The 18437-nt window shown below is 39.5% G+C and overlaps 1 protein-coding gene across 1 annotated transcript in view; it reads left to right on the top strand.

Moving 5' to 3' along the window:
• The window catches only part of LOC110949674 (carboxy-terminal domain RNA polymerase II polypeptide A small phosphatase 1-like), a 37563-nt gene that overhangs the window by 14744 nt on the left and 4382 nt on the right, over nt 1-18437 (top strand). Inside the window, exons 2-5 of the mRNA XM_022191838.2 lie at nt 7361-7509; nt 11709-11810; nt 15336-15392; nt 17470-17562. Coding sequence (XP_022047530.1) covers nt 7361-7509; nt 11709-11810; nt 15336-15392; nt 17470-17562 — 401 coding nt within the window. The remainder of the gene's footprint in view (nt 1-7360; nt 7510-11708; nt 11811-15335; nt 15393-17469; nt 17563-18437) is intronic.

Genomic DNA, 18437 nt, shown 5'->3' with positions numbered 1-18437 from the left:
TTTTTAAAGTAGTAATGCTGCTCATAGCCTAACATCATGTCATTGCACCTTCATGAGAGAGACCTGAGGCTAGTGTGGTGACTCTGTGTCTCCTTCTAGAAAGACTGTCCTTGGTTGATCTGCTTGACTTCCATTAGTGTTCTCATTCACACTAAGAAACAGAAAGGTTAAGTGGTTAGGAATACTAATGCTATTGCACTTTAAAGAAGATAAGATTGATAATTGGGAGTACCAACTTAGTAATTAACTGTTAATCATTGCCCACAGTAATGGGATTTGGCACAGTCCTTGTGGCTTTCCTCTCAGCAACTGAATCTAAATGAACTAATTAATTGAATTGAATGAATTCATTAAATGACCTATCCACAAGCAAGCACTGTGGAAAAGGGCTGCATATGAAGAAGCAGCATGAAGAAAAACCTAACCAGTGTTTGACTGTGCGTCTTCATGTTGTGTTTAGCTTTCTCTGGCCCAGTCACAAGGTGGCAGCACTGTCCTTTTTCTGAGTAAAGGCCAACTCCAGCCTGCTCTCAGATTACTTTCCTTTGGCCAAGAGGTCATGAGTCCAAAACATGGCTGCTGTTCAGAAGTGAGGGGCCAGAGAGGAAGGAAAGGGAGAGCTTCACTTTGGCCTTTCTTTAGTTTCATGAGTTGCTGCAGCCAACGGAGATGTTATAAAACCTGAAGGCAAAATGTCTAGCACAGTTTTTGCCAAGTTCCAGCTTTTCAAACATCACTTTTCTTAATGTTTTGTTGTTATTGATTTCTATTATATCACTTCTGCAGTGATATGTAATATGCAAGTTTATCTGCACAACAACCCTGTCTTTAATGTGTATCTTCTTCAAACCACAGCACATGTCTCCAAAGTCACTCCACTAACTCTACCTTCACTTTTTTTTTTTTTTTCTTTGCAAGGAAGTTGAGACAGGCTACAGGGTGAATATTTTCCGATGCAAAAAATGCTTAAACTTTGATCTGACCTGACCTACGTCCAACTCGGCCATACCATTTGCTCTGGAGTGGTGTGAAGCAAGTTGTCAGATTGTAGCAGAATATCAGGTGTCAAAGTGGCGGACAGTCGGTCGTGAGGGGCCTCATTCTTTCTACGTCTGGATAGAAATAGAAACAGCCAGGCACACAGGCATGCCTAGCCTGAAAGGGTCCCAGATAAGCCTGCTTTCAACTAAGTAGGCTGAAACATGCTGATGTGGCGCGAGGTCATTGCTGCCCCTTGGAAATGCTGTAACCTCATTATCAGTGTCTGAGCCGACTTGGACAGGGAAGTGTGAGGAATGTTGCAGAGCAGTTTGCTTCTTACTCATTTCTGCTTCCTAATTATACATGTGGCACTGATTAAATGGAGGTACGAGGAGGAAGTAATGTGCAATTGAGGAATCTAGCTGCAGTGACAAATGTCAAATTAGCGATAAATTATAAAATCGCTGCTAAAGTGAATCTGTAATATCCCCACTGCTTTTCTGAATCTGGTCGCGGAGGATGTGATCAGTGTGGAGCACTTAAATGCTCGTCGAGTGTCGGTGTGAAAAGGTTGCCACTGCTCCGACATACCTCGTAGATGAGCCACCTGCATATCAGGATTCAAACATATTGATGGAGCTGCTTAGTGAGAAACTGTTAATGCTGCAGAGGCCATTTGTGCGAGACGCTGTCTTCACAGTGGATGTTGTGCTCTCTGCTGTTCAATGCTTTAGTCCACTTCTGAACACAAAAAGACTATTAGATGAAGTCTAAAGTCTATTGTACATAGATTGACATGTACACTACTGTTCAAAAGTTTGGGATCGCACAGGTAATTTCATGTTTTACATGTAAACTCACACTTTTATTCATGTGCTAACATAATTGCACAAGGGTTTTCTAATCATCAGTGAGCCTTTCAACACCATTAGCTAACACAATGTAGCATTAGAGCACAGGAGTGATGGTTGCTGGAAATGCTCCTCTGTGCCCCTATGTAGGTATTCCATTAAAAACCGGCCGTTTCCAGCTAGAATATTCATTTACCACATTAACAATGTCTAGACTGTATTTCTGCTTAATTTATTGTTATCTTCATTGGTAAAAGTCTTGCTTTTCTTTCAAAAATAAGGACATTTCTAAGTGACTCTAAACTTTTGATTAGTAACAGTAGCAGTAAGCCAAGAATCTCTTTAGCAGTGGCCAGTCGGGTAATGAATGCATCAGTGAACTCTCTACATCACAGCTACACTACCATGCAAGTATTCTTATTTTGTTAAACTGCCTATCATTGCTTTTAAGTCCTATTTACTGCTGCTTCCCGTTGTATCAAGTCAATGGGTGCACCCATGCCACTTACTTTATTTTTAGCCATCTCTAGTTGGACTTTAGGGGTGGTAATGTAATGCTCAGTTAATCCACCTCTTTAGTCCACACTGTTGGCCGTTTATAAAGATGGATGAACTGTCTGCGATATCACCCAGAGGTTTTCTGAAGAGCAGTTTTGATACTCAGGGTGCGTTCCAATACCCATATATTGTATGTATAATTTACATATATGATGTCATGTGGTCTCCTTTTGCAGTATGCAAAGACAACATGATTTTGTTACCCATTCTTTCCCACAATCTTCCTCACAACTGAAGATGCATCACATATGTCTCAGTGTCTCTTTGGACTAACAGCCTAGAGCCGACAGGAGCACACAGCACAGCGAGACTGTCATGAATGTATAGATGAGTTCCTGCCAGTATGGAAGTGTATAGAATTCATCAAGCAAGAAGAGTTTTAAATTTGTTGTATTTTGTTCATTGACCTAATTATAAAATTTGCTGATCATAGGTCAGGGTTTAAGAGGACAGGACATGGGAAACCATGGTTCATGATTTTCATGGTGTTTGGAGCAGGCAGCCAGTGCAGCCAAAATGTTTAACAGTGTGTGAGAATGTGCTGTCCAAAGTGAGCTTGACGCTGTTGAAAGCAAGCGAGAAAAGCGTGACATGCGACTGAATGCAGCTGCAGAGCTGCCTGTAAGCCACGGCCTGCAAAACAGCTCTGCACCGCATGCCTTAGACCTGCACATAGTGCACATATAACCACATATTAAGCTTGTCTGAACACTGAGTCACAGAGATGCTGCCGGCCTTTATTGTTTTCTGTTGACACTGTGAATACATGACTGTGAAAACTTTTTTCAACTCATTTTTGGTTCTTATTTATATGTATTTGTAATATATACAGCGAAAAGACACACTATTTGCTCACAGTTTTAACACTGCAGCTTGAATATGATGCATTGAACTTCTCTGGCTTCGTCGTCAGCTGACTTGCATGAACTTCACTACTTCTCCTGGTATTTTTTCCAGCATCTTAGCAATCACACGGTCAGAGTGTAACATACATTTTAGCAGCTGGATTTTAAAATCATTTATTTATATACTAAACATGCAGAACGTCAAATATGGTTTAAGTTCACGTTTTAGCGTGGCACATGGGTAGCAAATATTAGAAATGCCTGGTCAGCATAGATATGTATGTATCTGTATGTACTGTAAGAGCTGCTTGCCTTAGATCTTTTAAAGTCTTTTTTTGTTTTAAACATTTCATGACTAACATGACTAAAAAGAGAAAAACATGTCTGGATGTTCCTTTCTTTTAAACACTTTCCCGGTACTCCCGGTGATTTAGCTTGTAGTCCTCAGGCAGAAGACTTGTCTGGATGTGACATAGCTGAATAGAAATGCTCCTTTTAATAGTACGCTTTTCCTTGTCATCCCCACAGAATGTTAGCTATAAACAGATTCTGTGGTTGGTGCTTTGTGACCTCTCCACTGCTCCATGTGCAGCCTGGGATTGTGTTTATGTTGACATTTGCCCTGTAAGCATGATGGTACTTAGGAGGCTTTGGGAATTATACGACGTTGCAGAGTATACAGTGTCAGTTTAACTTAATTCAGTTTTCTATAAGAGCACTGAAGTGATACTGCACAGTGTAAACACACAGCTTTTGCTATTTCCTGCTGTGTGTTGTAAGTGACACAACAAAGTTTTTGTTTGTGTCTGTTTATGGCCTGCTGTGAGCTTGCTGCACTATGCACACGTATACATAGGATCTCATCATTAACCGCTGTCGCCAGCTGCTATAGCGGGCTATTTTAAGCACCCTCAGGAGAGGTAATGCTCTGGGCACTGAGGTCTTTTTTAACCGTCTTCACCTGCCTGCTCCTTCAACACGTTTTGCTCACAAACCTTTCATCGAGGGACCAAGAGGGGCATGTCCAGAGCCAGCATGCCCTGTTCATAATGATCGCTCTCCAGTGGCATCGGCCTCCTTCAGCCCCAGTTGAATGAAGCAGTCAACAGGCCTAAGCCATAGGGACTAGCTGTCTAAAGTAGGTCAGACTTGTTCAGGGATGCAGCTGAAAGTGGGCCAAATAGAAAGGTCAATAAAGGTTGCTATAAAGTAGCACTGCTTGGTGTGATTTAAGGTAGTCGTGCACACATATACAGTAATTCAACTTTTGAAGCACTTTTTCTTCATCTAATGTATTTAGTTGTTACTATATTTTCAGGATTCTTAGTTTTATATACCCTAGGTGTGTGCTTAAAGCCAGCTTTTGCCCTAATAATTCTGAAATTGTTACAATAACAGACAGCTTTATCACACAACATGCTTATTTATTACAGAGACATGTCAGTGTCAGGTTTGGAGCTGCTTTGCTTAATTTATGCAACCTAAATATTAAATGTATTTTCTTAATAAATAGCAGGGGCAGTTGATCCTTATAAAAATAGCATGTAATAAATTTTACTTTGTTCAAAGATCAAACTCATCATTGCTACTATTTAAGGAATCAATCATTTTTAATTGGTTGATTCATTTATTTCCTGCTGCTTGTCGAGGTCAAGGTAGTATTAAATTCATTAAGTATACCAATTTACAAGGAATTAATGTTTTTTACAGCTTGAGAGGTGACATAATAATAAATAATTGCAGTTTCTGTCATCCCACTTGTTTTCATCATAATTTAATTAATAGAGGAAGCCTTTTAGTGTCTTGTCTGTGTGTTTCACGATTGAAATTCATTCCTGCCATCCAGGCTACAACGCTGGCACCAACTGGTCTATACATCCAGATAAACAGTCAATAAAGAGTATGGTGTTGGAACTTGGTGTTCATTGATTCATTTGGCCAATAGTTTTCCTGGAAATGTTTTTTTTTTTGTCTGTGAAATTGTCTAAAATAGAAAAATATGCTCATCAAAATGTCCTTAAGGTCAAAGCAATGCCACCAAGTTGCTTGTTTGGTCCCAGCAATATTCATCATTTGTCATCACACAAAACAAACAAAAGCAGAATTTAAAAAAAAAAAAAAAAGCAACTTAATGTTTGGCTTTTTAATCTTTGTGTCCATTCTGGTGACACATCCAGTACTGTTCACACAGAAATTAGTTTTCACTGCCCGTTGCTTCGTTTGTTGTTCGCTCAACAAGGTACCCATAGCCCATCTGTGCTTCTTTCGCAATCATCACACATTTACACTCAAAGCAGTCTGACAGGTCCATGATATGCACCATGCTGAGGCAACAGATTTAGTCCTGTCTGTGCGGCATGCTAATGCTTTAGCTGACAGCTCTGACTGGCCATCAAGACTCAGCTAATTTGTCAGAGATGTTTCTTTCTTTGTAAACACTGGCGCTCGTCGCTGTGACACCAGCTGATGAGATGTTTTCTACCACCTGCGTGTGCCAATAGTGGTTCCTGCTGGGGGTGATGATGTTAGCAGATATAAAAGGTAGTGTGCTATAAATTGGGCGACGTTACCACATCATGTGTAACCAAACACAAACAAAAGTTTTGCTTCTTTTTTGACTTTTGAAGTAGTATTAGAACTTTACAGTGAACATCTTTTTCACGTATGGTACATTTTTGCAGTGATCTAATGTAGTGCTTTTACCATGCAACTTTCTTTTTTAATGTAACACTGTTATTTGAAATTAAAAAAATGTAAAATATGTTGTTTTTTAAACAACAATAATCACACTTAATGTTCCTTTGTAAACAAAGTGTGTACTGCAGTTACATGAGGTATACTGGAAGTGCTTCAAGGCTACGTTCTGTGAAAATCAGGTTTTTTTTTTTTACCTTGGTAACATGTCCATGTGGTGATTTTTTTCTATATGCTGGAAGATACAATATTAGCGAAATAGGCAGTCAACACCATGGTTGAGCTTTTTAGCCTTGAAACTTCAGATGTATTGATGACAGTCTCAGAAACACAAACTACAATTTCTGGGCTTTTATATGTGACTAACCCAAGAAACTGATCCTATTAACTTGCAGCTTGGGACTGTCTGTATCGACATGGTTAGTAGAGAGAGACAGGGACTTTCAAGACTAGAGGTTGGGCGGTGAACCTCCCCAGGAGGGCTCTAAACTGTTTCAAAGGAGGCTTCGTGAGTGAAAGTGAAAATAAATCTTAGTTATCAAAAGATTACTTGGTGAAAGAGCAGTTTTTAGATACATTTTTACTGTTTTTCTTCGATTTCTCTGAGTCAGAAACTACTAAATGCCTTAGTACAAACAGATTTTTATGTCTTAGTGTAAAGTTATATTGAGCTTTAATATTAGGCTATCTCAGCTCAGTTGTTCAGTGGTCTATGGGAATGAATAATGCAATCACAATCTAATAGGCATCCAAGAATTCAGACAAACTAATGAATGAATGAAAGACTATCTTTTCTCCAAGCTTCATCTGATTGGACGACCTTAGTCTCAAACTTTGAAAAGAACTTTTAGAGACAAATAAACAAATGTGATTTCTTTAAGCAAATTCTCGGTATTTAAATCAACAAAATATATGCTGGAAAACCAACTGACACAGGACATCTCCACCTGACTATTTTGGGGCTGAAATATATACCTGCACTTTCTTATGCAATGGGTAGTTAAAATAGCCAAACAACTTGGCAGGACACAGTAGGGGTCCTACTGACAGAACAGCTGGAGGGATGCGCAGATCGGATGTACTGAATGAGCATAGGGAGCCAATACTGACATCATGGTATCTATCTGTCAGATTGAAATGCAGTCACTGGAATTTCCAAGTCAGTAAAATTGCACAGTTATACAAAACAAATTGCAATAAGGCTGGTGCCACTTTTGATTTACAGTTGTAATTTTATGTTACCTGACACACACACACAGTGATCGTAAATCAGTTCCACTTGTCGAGGTGTGTAGGTTTTAAAATGAAAAAGACGGAAGACAAATACAAGAACAATGAACATTAATATCAATATCAGCTGAGGTACTGAAACTAGCTATTGAGAAGAATTGTTGTAACACTGTATCCTCTGTCTGTCTCCTTATGATCCAGGTTCCAGTGAAGTTTCTGTCTCAAAGAAGCATCGCAGCAGAGGCCTTTTCCACAGCCTCTTCTGCTGTCTGTGTCACAAAGAAACCGAGCCCCCTTCAGCAAAACACAACGCCCCGCTCTTGGTAGAAGAAAATGGGACTCTGTCAAAAGTAAGTTCATCTCTTAGCGTCCCCCGCTCACTCTTCCGTGAGATATCATCTTTCTCCCACCTCCCTCGTCTTTTGAGCAGCATGTGGTCAGCATGATTGACACTCGTTTGATGGAGGAAACACATGCTTTCTTGGCTCAGAGCTTTTCATGTTTACAAGAGCGTCTCTCCTGAGCTATTATGTATGGCAAGGTGAAAAGTGCTCCATGTTTGTGCATCAGTCAGGGAGTTATAAGGAGCAAGGAAGCATTGCAAAAATGTGTGTGTGATCTGAAGATAACTATTTTGCAAAACCTAAGAACAGCTACTACAGAGGCACCACTGAGCAGGACACATGACAGGGTAGGCCCTTTGACTTACTGGAGATACATATAGTACAGTACCCGGTATCAGGAGTGATTGTAAGAGCATGTGCTGTCAGCAGACCTTCCGTACATTCATGAGGGTTTGAATGCACAAACAGAATGACAGATTATTCAGTAGTTTATAAATGAATCAATAGAGGCTTTGTGCAAAGGACGTTTGCTGTGCATGATGGATGTTTGATACAAAACATGATGTAAGTCTTACTGCTTGATTATTGACAAGCCACTACTGCTTTACATACAAGTCTTTGGACAATTGACAAAACCCCCCACGGTTAAAGTGAGTGTATTCTCAGAAATCAAGATGGCTTTTGGCAGTTGAGGTCTGAAGATCAAGTGGTCAAGACGGTCTCAGGTGTCAGTTTCAGATTTATGCCTTAGTTCAGCCTTTTATAGAGATTTGATATTCCAGAAGTTATTTGTCACGTCTTTCCAAGCCCCCAAAATAAATTGCTTGGTCTTTGGCAAAGGGAGGGTCGAGTCAAGTGCTAGTCTCAGTTTTGGTTGTGACAACCTGTCATGTCAGGAGCACACTGCTCCTGTTGCTGTTACTGTCTTGGGCGGGCCGTGGTCTCAGTGACTCCCCCCACAGCTCTGTGAATACCCACTCTGAATGGACCTGACAGTTACCTACCTGCCATTTGGATTTGTACTCAGCACGAACCAATGCATGGAGTAACTACTTGGAGGAAGCTTAGTCCAGATTGAGAAATAATTTCCTCATGTATTTGGAAAACTCTGAACAAAGCAAAGGAGAAGGGGGGTCATCTACTGAAGCCATGCTTACTGAACAATGCCAGGCCTCTAAATTAACAGAAGCTGCAGATTTAACCATCCCTTTGAAGGAAAGTGCTAATCAAGGCATGAAGGTCTTTGTGGAATACCATGAGCAGCCCATCAACGGAGACATGGACCCTTCTGTCCTTTGTCTGGAACCCTGCAACATCAACACAGATGAGACTGAATCTTGCACATATTGCAATGGACATGCTGAGATCTTTGAGCAGCGTTCAGCAAGCAACGGATTTTTTGAGTCCGACCAAACCCTCGATAAGTGTGAGACATCAGGGTTAAGCCAACCATTTGACAAATGTGCTCAACACTGTGAGTGTTTTAAACCTTGCAAGTCCTCTGAGCACTGTGCTAATCATAGCTTAGCTTCCAAATGTAGTCCTTGCTGTGAACAGTGTGCAGAACACCTTCAATTATTTCAACAATGTATGCCCACAGATCAGCAGTCGGAGTCTTCTGACTTTGAACCAGATGAATTGGAAGTCAGCTGTGGCAGTTTTGGTCAGTATGAAATGTCTAATTTGGGGCCAGAATGCACAGAACACCTACAATACGAGCTATCACATCAGCAGTGTGAGTCCTTTGACTCCGAGCCAGACACATCAACAGAGGACTTTGAGCAATGTGAAATGTCTATCATCTCTGACTCAGGGGACTCATTGGATTGTGGTGGTGAATATTGTGAGTATGACGAAAATCAAAATCAAACTGAATGCACAAATAATGATGATGATGATGATGATGATGACGATAGCTATGAAGGTGAACAAAATGAGTTGGAGCCTAGTGATGAAGAGTCCTCCAGATCAGCAGAAGACAGTGAAGACAGCCCCTGTGTAGGGGATTTCTTTGAGACCCATGTGTACACTAAAGAAAACTCACAGCAAGTTAGTACATCAGACATGTCTGCAGATCCCAGTGAGCTATGTGGAAATGATAACTCTGAAACAAGCCAAGAGTTCGAACCCACTCATCAATCAGAGCGCAACTATGAGAACAGCTTCTGCTCTGAGGAAGACGGTTCCTCAGATTGCTCTTCTGTGGAAACCAAATCCTTCAAGACTTGTCCAGATGGCAGTATTCCTTGTGATCCCTGCTCCGATTCATCTGGAGAATCTGAAAAAGGTGCTCAGGAAGATTCAAGTGATGAACAGACGCAGTGGGAGTCTTTTGAAGAAGATGAAGAAATACAGCAAAGTAGCATTAACAAAAGTAATGAGGACCAACAGAAAACTCCTTCTGTTGATATTGTTATTGAGGATTACTTTGACTTGTTTGACAGAGCTGACTACCACAGACACATGTTTGCACAAAAGCAGCGTTACATCTCCTGCTTTGATGGGGGAGATATCCATGACCACCTGTATCTTGAAGAAGAGGCACAGATGCATAAAGCCAAAAATATGTACAAAAGTGAAGAAGTAAACGAGGAAATAAATGTACCACAAACCGATGTGTGTTCAGAGGATGCACACGAGGAGAGCAGTGAGGAAGATACAGGCCAGAGAGACGAGGAGTGGATCGGACAATCAGAATCAAGTTTAACTGGAGATGAAGATGAAGAAAACGAAGCAGAGACCCTAGCCAGTTACACAGAGAACAGTGACGAAGCAGAGGATGATGAAGAACCTTGTGCATTAGATGTTTCTGAAGTCTGTAATGAAGAAGATGAGGCCTGCCTGTCCACTGGTAACGAGGAGAGTATGTGCGCACCATGTGCCAAGGAAATCTCTGTTGAAGGTGATGCTTATGAAGAGGAGGTTTATGATACTCAAGAGAAGTATGAATCTCTTGGTGGTGTAACCTGTACAAGTGATGAGACTGAGTTAACTGCTGCTGATGACAAAGATGAGCCTGCGCCTGAAGACGACGTATTTATTGCATGCTCAGAGATGGAGCCCTATTGGTCACTTATAGATGATGAAGAAATTGGAGAGTTTTGTGAGCTGGATGTCGAGGACTACTATGCCTATCAGATTAAAAGCATTCAGTCATCTATTCAGCAAGCCTTGAATGGATTTATTGTGGGAGAAAGATCATACGATGCTTCTAGGAACAAGAGAAAAGATGCTCTTGTATCTCTGGAAGAAGAACAGGCCAACCCACAGGAGTGCAAAACGGTCACGTTTCAAATTACTGAAGTCATTGAACTGAACTGCTCTGTTGTGGAAGAAACAGTCGATGAGGACTGTATGTTGAATGAAGGTTCAAGACAACTAAAACTCCCTTCAGATATTATTCACAGTGTCTCAAAACATGCCAAAATCGAGGGAGGGGATGTGGCGGTCAAAAGGACTGAGGATAACAAGGCCTCCGAACAAACCAGGCATTCAGAAGAGGAGAGTGACGATGAATCCTGTGAGCTTTGTGAATGCGACTACTGCATTCCACCAACAGAGCAGGTATTATGCCTTTGCGCCTTCACAGTGAACTACTTCTTCAGAACTGTGGGCAAAACGTAAAATAATCCTTTTCGAGGCAAATGTTCGTGGTCTATTTTTACATCAGTTAGACTGTACCGCCAGTAGTGGCAGTGAATAAGTTACAGATCTCCACTTGGCATATTATGTGGTATGTGTGTCAAATTCCTGTTCTGTCATTATGCTCACGTGGTGGTTCACTCTACACGGACAAACAGATGCTTCAGTGTTATGGGCCGCCTGTTTGTTCATGCCAGCTTGTTTTTAGAAGCAGAATCACATTAATGAACCATGATCACTGACCACTTGCTGAAGGACGGGACACCTTAGAGTGTTATTTACATGTTCCATCAACGTGGTAGCAGCTGTAGCATCCAAAGTTTCCTGTAACCCCTCACCGAAACACAACACAATTTAATCTCTTAACTGACAAGAAACACACACACAACAAGCTGGATGACTTCCACAACATACTGAGGTGGTCATTTTTGTTTTAAGTAACTGTTATCCTGCTTATATTGCTTCTGCTGCTCATGCTATAAAAGGTTAAAAGAGCTTTTTAATTGGTAGCAACCTTTGCGATAAATGTTCTTCAGGTCTTGACTGCGTGTTTTTGTCTTCAGGTTCCCACACAGCCGCTACTCCCACAGATGAAATCGAATGATGCAGGGAAGATCTGTGTGGTCATTGATTTGGATGAAACACTAGTGCATAGTTCATTTAAGGTAAGTTTGCCTGTGTGTGACAGCATTAAAACCATCAGTCTGATGTTGTGCAAGTCTACCTCGTGCTGCTAAAACAGATCTGAACCGTCGTGCAATGGACACGGGACCTCTCAGGGCGCCCTGTGGTGTCTGGCACCAGGACACTGGCAGCGGTCCTGTGGGGTGGGGGGGCATCCTGTGGATATTTAATCGAGTTGGGGTCTGGGGATTTGGAAGGCCGGGTCAACACTTTGGTCTCTTTATCATGTTCCTTCCACCATTCCTGAGTAGATTTTTCAGTGTGGTGTTGTAAGTGTCTGTTTGATAGTACAGGTGAAAATACTGTATATAGTTTTTTGTTAACTCGTTGTGGGAGGGTCTGACCAGTATGGGCTGGTGGGTAGAGTCATGCAGTGTTGTCGACCATAACTAAGTTTAAAGGTTTGTTTAAAAAAAAGAGTTTAACAATTTAAACTACAACAAAAAAATTATATAAAAATATTCCTTCCCCAATATCCCCTGTAAAACTAGGATCCAAATAAGTAGCATAAATAGCTGTGAGCTTGCTAAGTAATCAGCGATGGCTCCAGAAAAACAAGTAAAATAACATTTAATCCACCAAAAAACAACACATTTCTGTTTTAGGCTGTGATTGTTGTACAAACAAGACAGAGGCAGGCTCCCAGATAACTTGGCTAGCTGTTCGGGTGATCCATAAACAGGAGCTATAGTCCCCGGTGCAGCGGTCAGAGGTTCGAATCCAGCTCATAGCCATTTACTGCATATCATTCCCCCACTCTTCCACCCACATTCCATGTCTCTCTCTCCATTGTCGTAAATAAATAAAGACAAAAAGTCCATAAAATTACTAAAAAAAAAACACAAAACAAAATCTCTGCAGCGGCTCTGATAAATAAGTCGATTTTGTAACCTGGAATCCACCAGGCTTGCTGCTTCCCTTGCTCTCCAGATTTTAAGCTAAGCTTAGTAATTGGTCACTGTAGTTGTTACTTTTTCATGATTTTTCCCTAAAAATGAGAACAACTAGTCTGAGTCTAAATTTTTTCAGTGTGCTTAGAAATTTGTGTTCCGACGCTAGAGTATAATGAGAGCTGGGCAGTTGTCCATCAATAGCAGATGTTCATTAGTAGCTCATGTTTGTAATGCCATCAGAACAGTTGACTCTACTGTAGTCTAATGGCAAGTGGAATGTTAACATGCTAAAGCTATTTGGCTCCTAAAAGGTGTTTTAATTGCAAAACAGACAGTATCTCATACTGGATAACGACCTACTTCAGAAAAATCCTGCAAATATTTCATTGTAGAAGACATTGCACATTTTCTACTTAACTCTTAAATATAAAGAATAATCATTGTGCATTTAATCAAATTATTATTTATTTAATGTGTTCTAGTTGGTCTAAAAGTTCCTTTTGCCTACCCTGTTTGCTGTATTTAGAAGTCACCTTTTTAGTATTCAAACATAGGCAGGGAAATATGGTAAATATCGGTACATTTGTGCTGTAGGGCCTTAATGTTAATATTTAAATTATTTAGTTACATTTTTATGATCAGTATTACTGTATGGTCTTTACATTAACATTTCATTTAGTCAGGTAGATTATTTAATTTTTCTGCGATATTGTAGGTTTTTAACCTATTATGGATTTGTTTAATAAATTCTTAACACCACTGCTATTTCTGTATTGCAAAGCACTGTGGTTTAACTTGTTGCTTTGAATGTGCTCTATGTGCATATGGCGATGACTTGACTTGATATCTTGACAGCATGGTAGACACACTAATGTAAAGCTTTCTTTGCAAAGCATGTAATCTAATACCCAAGTCAAAAATAGCACAAAAGTAGTCAAAAATAGCAACGGGATTTGCACCTTTTCCAGAAGCGCTTAATTTATTTATCATAAAGGACTTCTACATATTGCTTCCTGAAAATTAACTCCATATTTTGAGTGCTCTAGTTTCATGAGATAGAAGCTACTTGCAACCTAAAGCTTATATGAGATCTCTGCAAAGCCAATAAAATTAGATTTTCTAGGAAGAAAAAGTATTAGTTTCATGTATGCTTTATAAGAAAAAAAAATGCAACTATATACACTTTTAAAAAGAATATTTCACCACATAATTTGCTCAACAGTGTAAATCTGTTAGTGTTAATATATTACATGTAAACATGCTTTTAGAAAATGTATTGAGTTTAACATTGTTCATGCTATTACATGGCTTCCTTTTGATTAGTTTGATACCTTTTAAGGTAGCATTCAGTGAACAAAGTAATCAATGCCAGAAGAAGTCAAGGCTCCCATCATGACAAATTATGTAATGAATGCCATGTGGTGTTCAGTCCTTCTCAGGTCACAGACTGTCCTTAAGGATGTCACTGGATATTGCCGTTAGCTCGGCGTAAACAGGGTCAGACTCTGTTCTAATGTTACATTGTGTTAGCTGATGGCGTCGAAAGACTGATTGATGATTAGAAAACCCTTTTATTCATGTGTTAGCACATGAATAAAAGTGTGCTGAGCAAAATATTAGAGACACTTTTAAATGTAACACTGTCTGGTACCAGAACTATCTGCCATAACCTCAGTAATACAGATGAAGTAGATTTATCGTGTTACATCAACAAGAACTGAAAGTGAAGACGCTTCATTAACGTAGAATTTATGGCAGAGCTGCTGAATTGGTTCGCATTAGATTTCACATATCACAGTGTTTGATGAGTGTATGTCGGCAATTTTGAAGAACTTAGTCGTTTTTCTGTGGAAAACATTTTTATTTTTACAAGTGGAAAGTAACTTCTGAATTGAACATTTCAAATTGTTAGATTGTCAAACCAGGAATATCTACAAAGTTGTGTGGAGGCGGTTTAAGGAGTTGTAGGCCGGAGGTAAACAAAAAGGCTGGTGCAGACATTTAATGTCTCACAAAGCAAAAAAAACTGCTGAATTTGCAATAAATTCGATGGTTAGACTGAGTTCAAGCCACTTCATTCCAGTAGGAGTAAGAACAGACAGAACAAAAAATGTTTCACTGACTGACATGTCAGTCAAACTCATATCAGGCAGTTGGTGTTCAACGTGTCATGAACCAACACATGCGACCGAAAGTACACGTGCATCATTTATGAGGGCATACTTACACTTTCTGTTTGCATCTCGTGATTCTGTCTTACTTACATGACCTCATAATATCCCAATGTAGGCCATGGTGCTACGCCTTACATAGAGCATGCTTCTCGAATACATGCACATTGCAAGTGTGAGAACCACTAAAGTAAATCAGATATTATATGGGCCCTGTCACTCTCTGTGGCACCTATGTTTCAGTGATTGAAGGGTCAGCAATGAAATTATTTACAGTGTTGTGTTATTTAGGAGAATCTGAGGTGGCGTCTGCACGTCTTTTTTGACACATCTTCACTTTTGATTTATTGCCATCATCTTCGTCTCTCTGACAAAGTGTTGATTTACTTTGGAGATTAAATAAAAATGATTATTTGTGTCTTTCTGTTTTTGTTTCCAACAGCCAGTGAACAATGCAGATTTTATCATTCCAGTGGAAATTGATGGAACAGTTCACCAGGTAGGCACTCGGCATGCTTGCATTATAATTTCTTACTATTTCGCTGCAGTGTTAAAGCATAAACCTGTCATCATGTAAGTTACACAGTACTTTCTGCAAACCTGCTAGACCTCTTTGTAGAAGATTTGTATCAAATTGTGCAAGCAGAATTTACACCGAGCACCATTTTATAGGAACTATGTGTCACTGTGTTGTGTAAAAATGCCGGCAAACCAAAATCTCTGCTATACACAAACTGATTCTGACAAGTTTATGAACCCACAAATACAGAAAAAAGGCAATAAAAGTTAAAAAAAAAGTCCCAGTCTCTACAGTCAGGAACGCTGTGCTAGTGGCCTGACAGAGCTGTAGGCCTTTCTGTTGATGGCTCCAAACAGCAGGTGTCTATTTCAGTGAGCTGACGAAATCCTGGCAGGCTTCTTAGAAATCACTGGCCATCAATCTCACTCTCTGTGCATATTATGTCCTGCTCATTGGTGCTTATTGGGAAAGGCAGTGACTTTTCCCTGCAGGCTTTAAATGGTAACTACAGTCTGTTGTGCTTGGCCTTCCAGAAGACAGAGGAGCTTTGTTGTCCAAAGGGCCTGGGTCTGTTTCAAGTAATCCAGGATAGGCTTGTTAAAGTGGGGAAAGCCTATTCGGGACGACTTGGTTCAGAAACAAGGCCGCCAGCGTCTTAGTGGAAGTAGAAATTAAGTACCGTTGAAGTGCTTTTATGTATGTTTTAACCCTCTGAACTCCAAACAGTTTCTGGACGGTTTTTGCCTCTTCACATTTAAACAATTTACCCATATTTACATATGCAATACCAAGTCCTGCACCTCTATGAAAACGGCACAGCAATCTCTAGAAGTAGAGAGGACTCATCAATGTCTTCAGTGTAGTATGACATGGACAAAATGACTTAATTACTGAAAAAAGAAAAAATTAAAGGTGAATTTTTTTGATTATTTATTTGACCAAAAATCTCCTGCCATCACCATTTATAACTTTGTTACTACACTAGTGGATCTACACACTATAGATATTTTGCTGTTTTTATTTAAATTTTTTTTGGCAGTTACCTCCTCTCTGCGCTGTGTAAACACAGCCTGCAGTTGAACCAAAAACGTCTTGAATTTTTGTCATGTGACTGCTGGTCACAGCTGGGTCACACTAAACATTCAGCTCCATCAAGGACGGCAGATTTTTATTTTTTATTTTTATTTTTTACAGAATCTAGTTAGTGCAAAATGCAAAATCAGATGTAGAATAAAGTGGTTCTAATGAAATATTACGATGTTCAGCTTTGAATTGGTTAACTCCAAATTTAATTACATCTGTATATCACACATAATTAGTTCAGGGACCATTAGAAAGATGAAAATCGGATTTGTGTTGGCGGTTTCTAGCTCTGAAAAATGCTGTGATTTTAATGGATTTTGGGGTTCAGAGAGTTAATGTAAATAGTAGGCTACATCTTTGTATTTATTTCATGTCACTTAAATAACATGCAGGTACACTGCTGTTGAAAAGTTTGGGCTCACCCAGACAATTTCATGTTTTCCATGAAAACTCACACTTTTATTCATGTGCTAGCATAATTGAACAAGGGTTTTGTAATCTTCAGTTAGCCTTTCAACATGATTAGCTAACACAATGTAGCATTAGAACCCAGAATAGTCATTTACCACACTATCGATGTCTAGACTGTATTTCTGATTCATTTATTGTTATCGTCATTGAACAAAAGCAGCTGCTTTTCTGTCAGTGATCCCAAACTTTTGAACGGTAGCGTACATACAAAAAGAAAATGCATACTGTTCCTTTTCAATAATTAACATTAAATAGTGATAGAACTGTTATGTTTAGAGACTGTTTCATTTTATATGTGAGATAGCACAAACACAAATGACTTGTAATAAACAGTGCAGGGGCTGTATGTACAGATTTTGTTCAAAGAATTTCCAAACACATTAGATTTCAATTTTATTATTATTTTTTTTACCTTGAGTTGTTTGTGTTTCTGAACCAGTTCCTAACAACAGAATCATGTGCACTAATTTAGTATTTATACTGCTGTGTCTTTTGTGCCCAGGTTTATGTATTAAAGAGACCCCATGTTGACGAATTCCTCAAGAGGATGGGAGAGTTGTTTGAGTGCGTTTTGTTCACCGCAAGCTTATCCAAGGTCTGTTCTCAATGTCTGTTCTTGGTTCAAATTTTACTTCCATGTGTCGACTGGATTGTTGGACTAAAAAATAAATCAAAACATTACTTAAGTTGCAATATGGTGAAGTGTAATATCCCAGTCAGAGCTGAAATAATATGTTACAAAATGCTATGTTAATGAAGAATAGTGCTGCTACACACATTCTTAAACTGGCAAATGATATTCTCCAGACATGACAGACCATATTTGTTTGATACAAACTGCAGCAAGATTCACATCATATTTTTTTCAGTAGAAAGAAAATATTAAAATGACCACTACATGTGTATTATCTGTCAAAATATTCACAATATTCAGTTTTTTTGCACATTGTTCAGCCTTACTAGATAGCATGTTGTCTGTTGTCATTTTGCACATCGACGTTGATGTGCAAAATGACACCCGTAGTTGCAAAACATTATGCTTTGGATTACTGGAAAGCCAGGCTCATCTTTGAGAGTGATTTAGAACCAGCCATTCACATCCAGATATCTGTCAGGGGATTGCGCAGACATTTTAACCTCCAACATTTACTTCAAACTGTGTTAACCTTAACCTTATCTTAACTTTATGAAGCATCTGGTCAGCCACACTCCAGGATTAGGTTTTAGTCGCTGTGTTTGTTCCTCTGCAGCATCTCGTAGTAACGTACCAGTAATGTAATAACGGCCAATACTGTACTAAGTTATGACGTTATTGGTTGGTTGTCACGTTAATGGCTTAGCATTAACAAGTCTTTTCAAAAAATCCTTTGAAAATGTAATAGCTGCATCTGATAATGTAATAATACATAAATAGGACTGCATTTCTTGAAAAGAAAAGATTTTTGTTGCAGTTTTCGTTCAGTTTGTTCA

The sequence above is a fragment of the Acanthochromis polyacanthus genome, chromosome 14 (genome assembly GCF_021347895.1).
Source record: "Acanthochromis polyacanthus isolate Apoly-LR-REF ecotype Palm Island chromosome 14, KAUST_Apoly_ChrSc, whole genome shotgun sequence".
Classification (NCBI taxonomy): Eukaryota; Metazoa; Chordata; class Actinopteri; family Pomacentridae; genus Acanthochromis; species Acanthochromis polyacanthus.
This window is presented reverse-complemented; position numbering and strand designations above follow the sequence as displayed.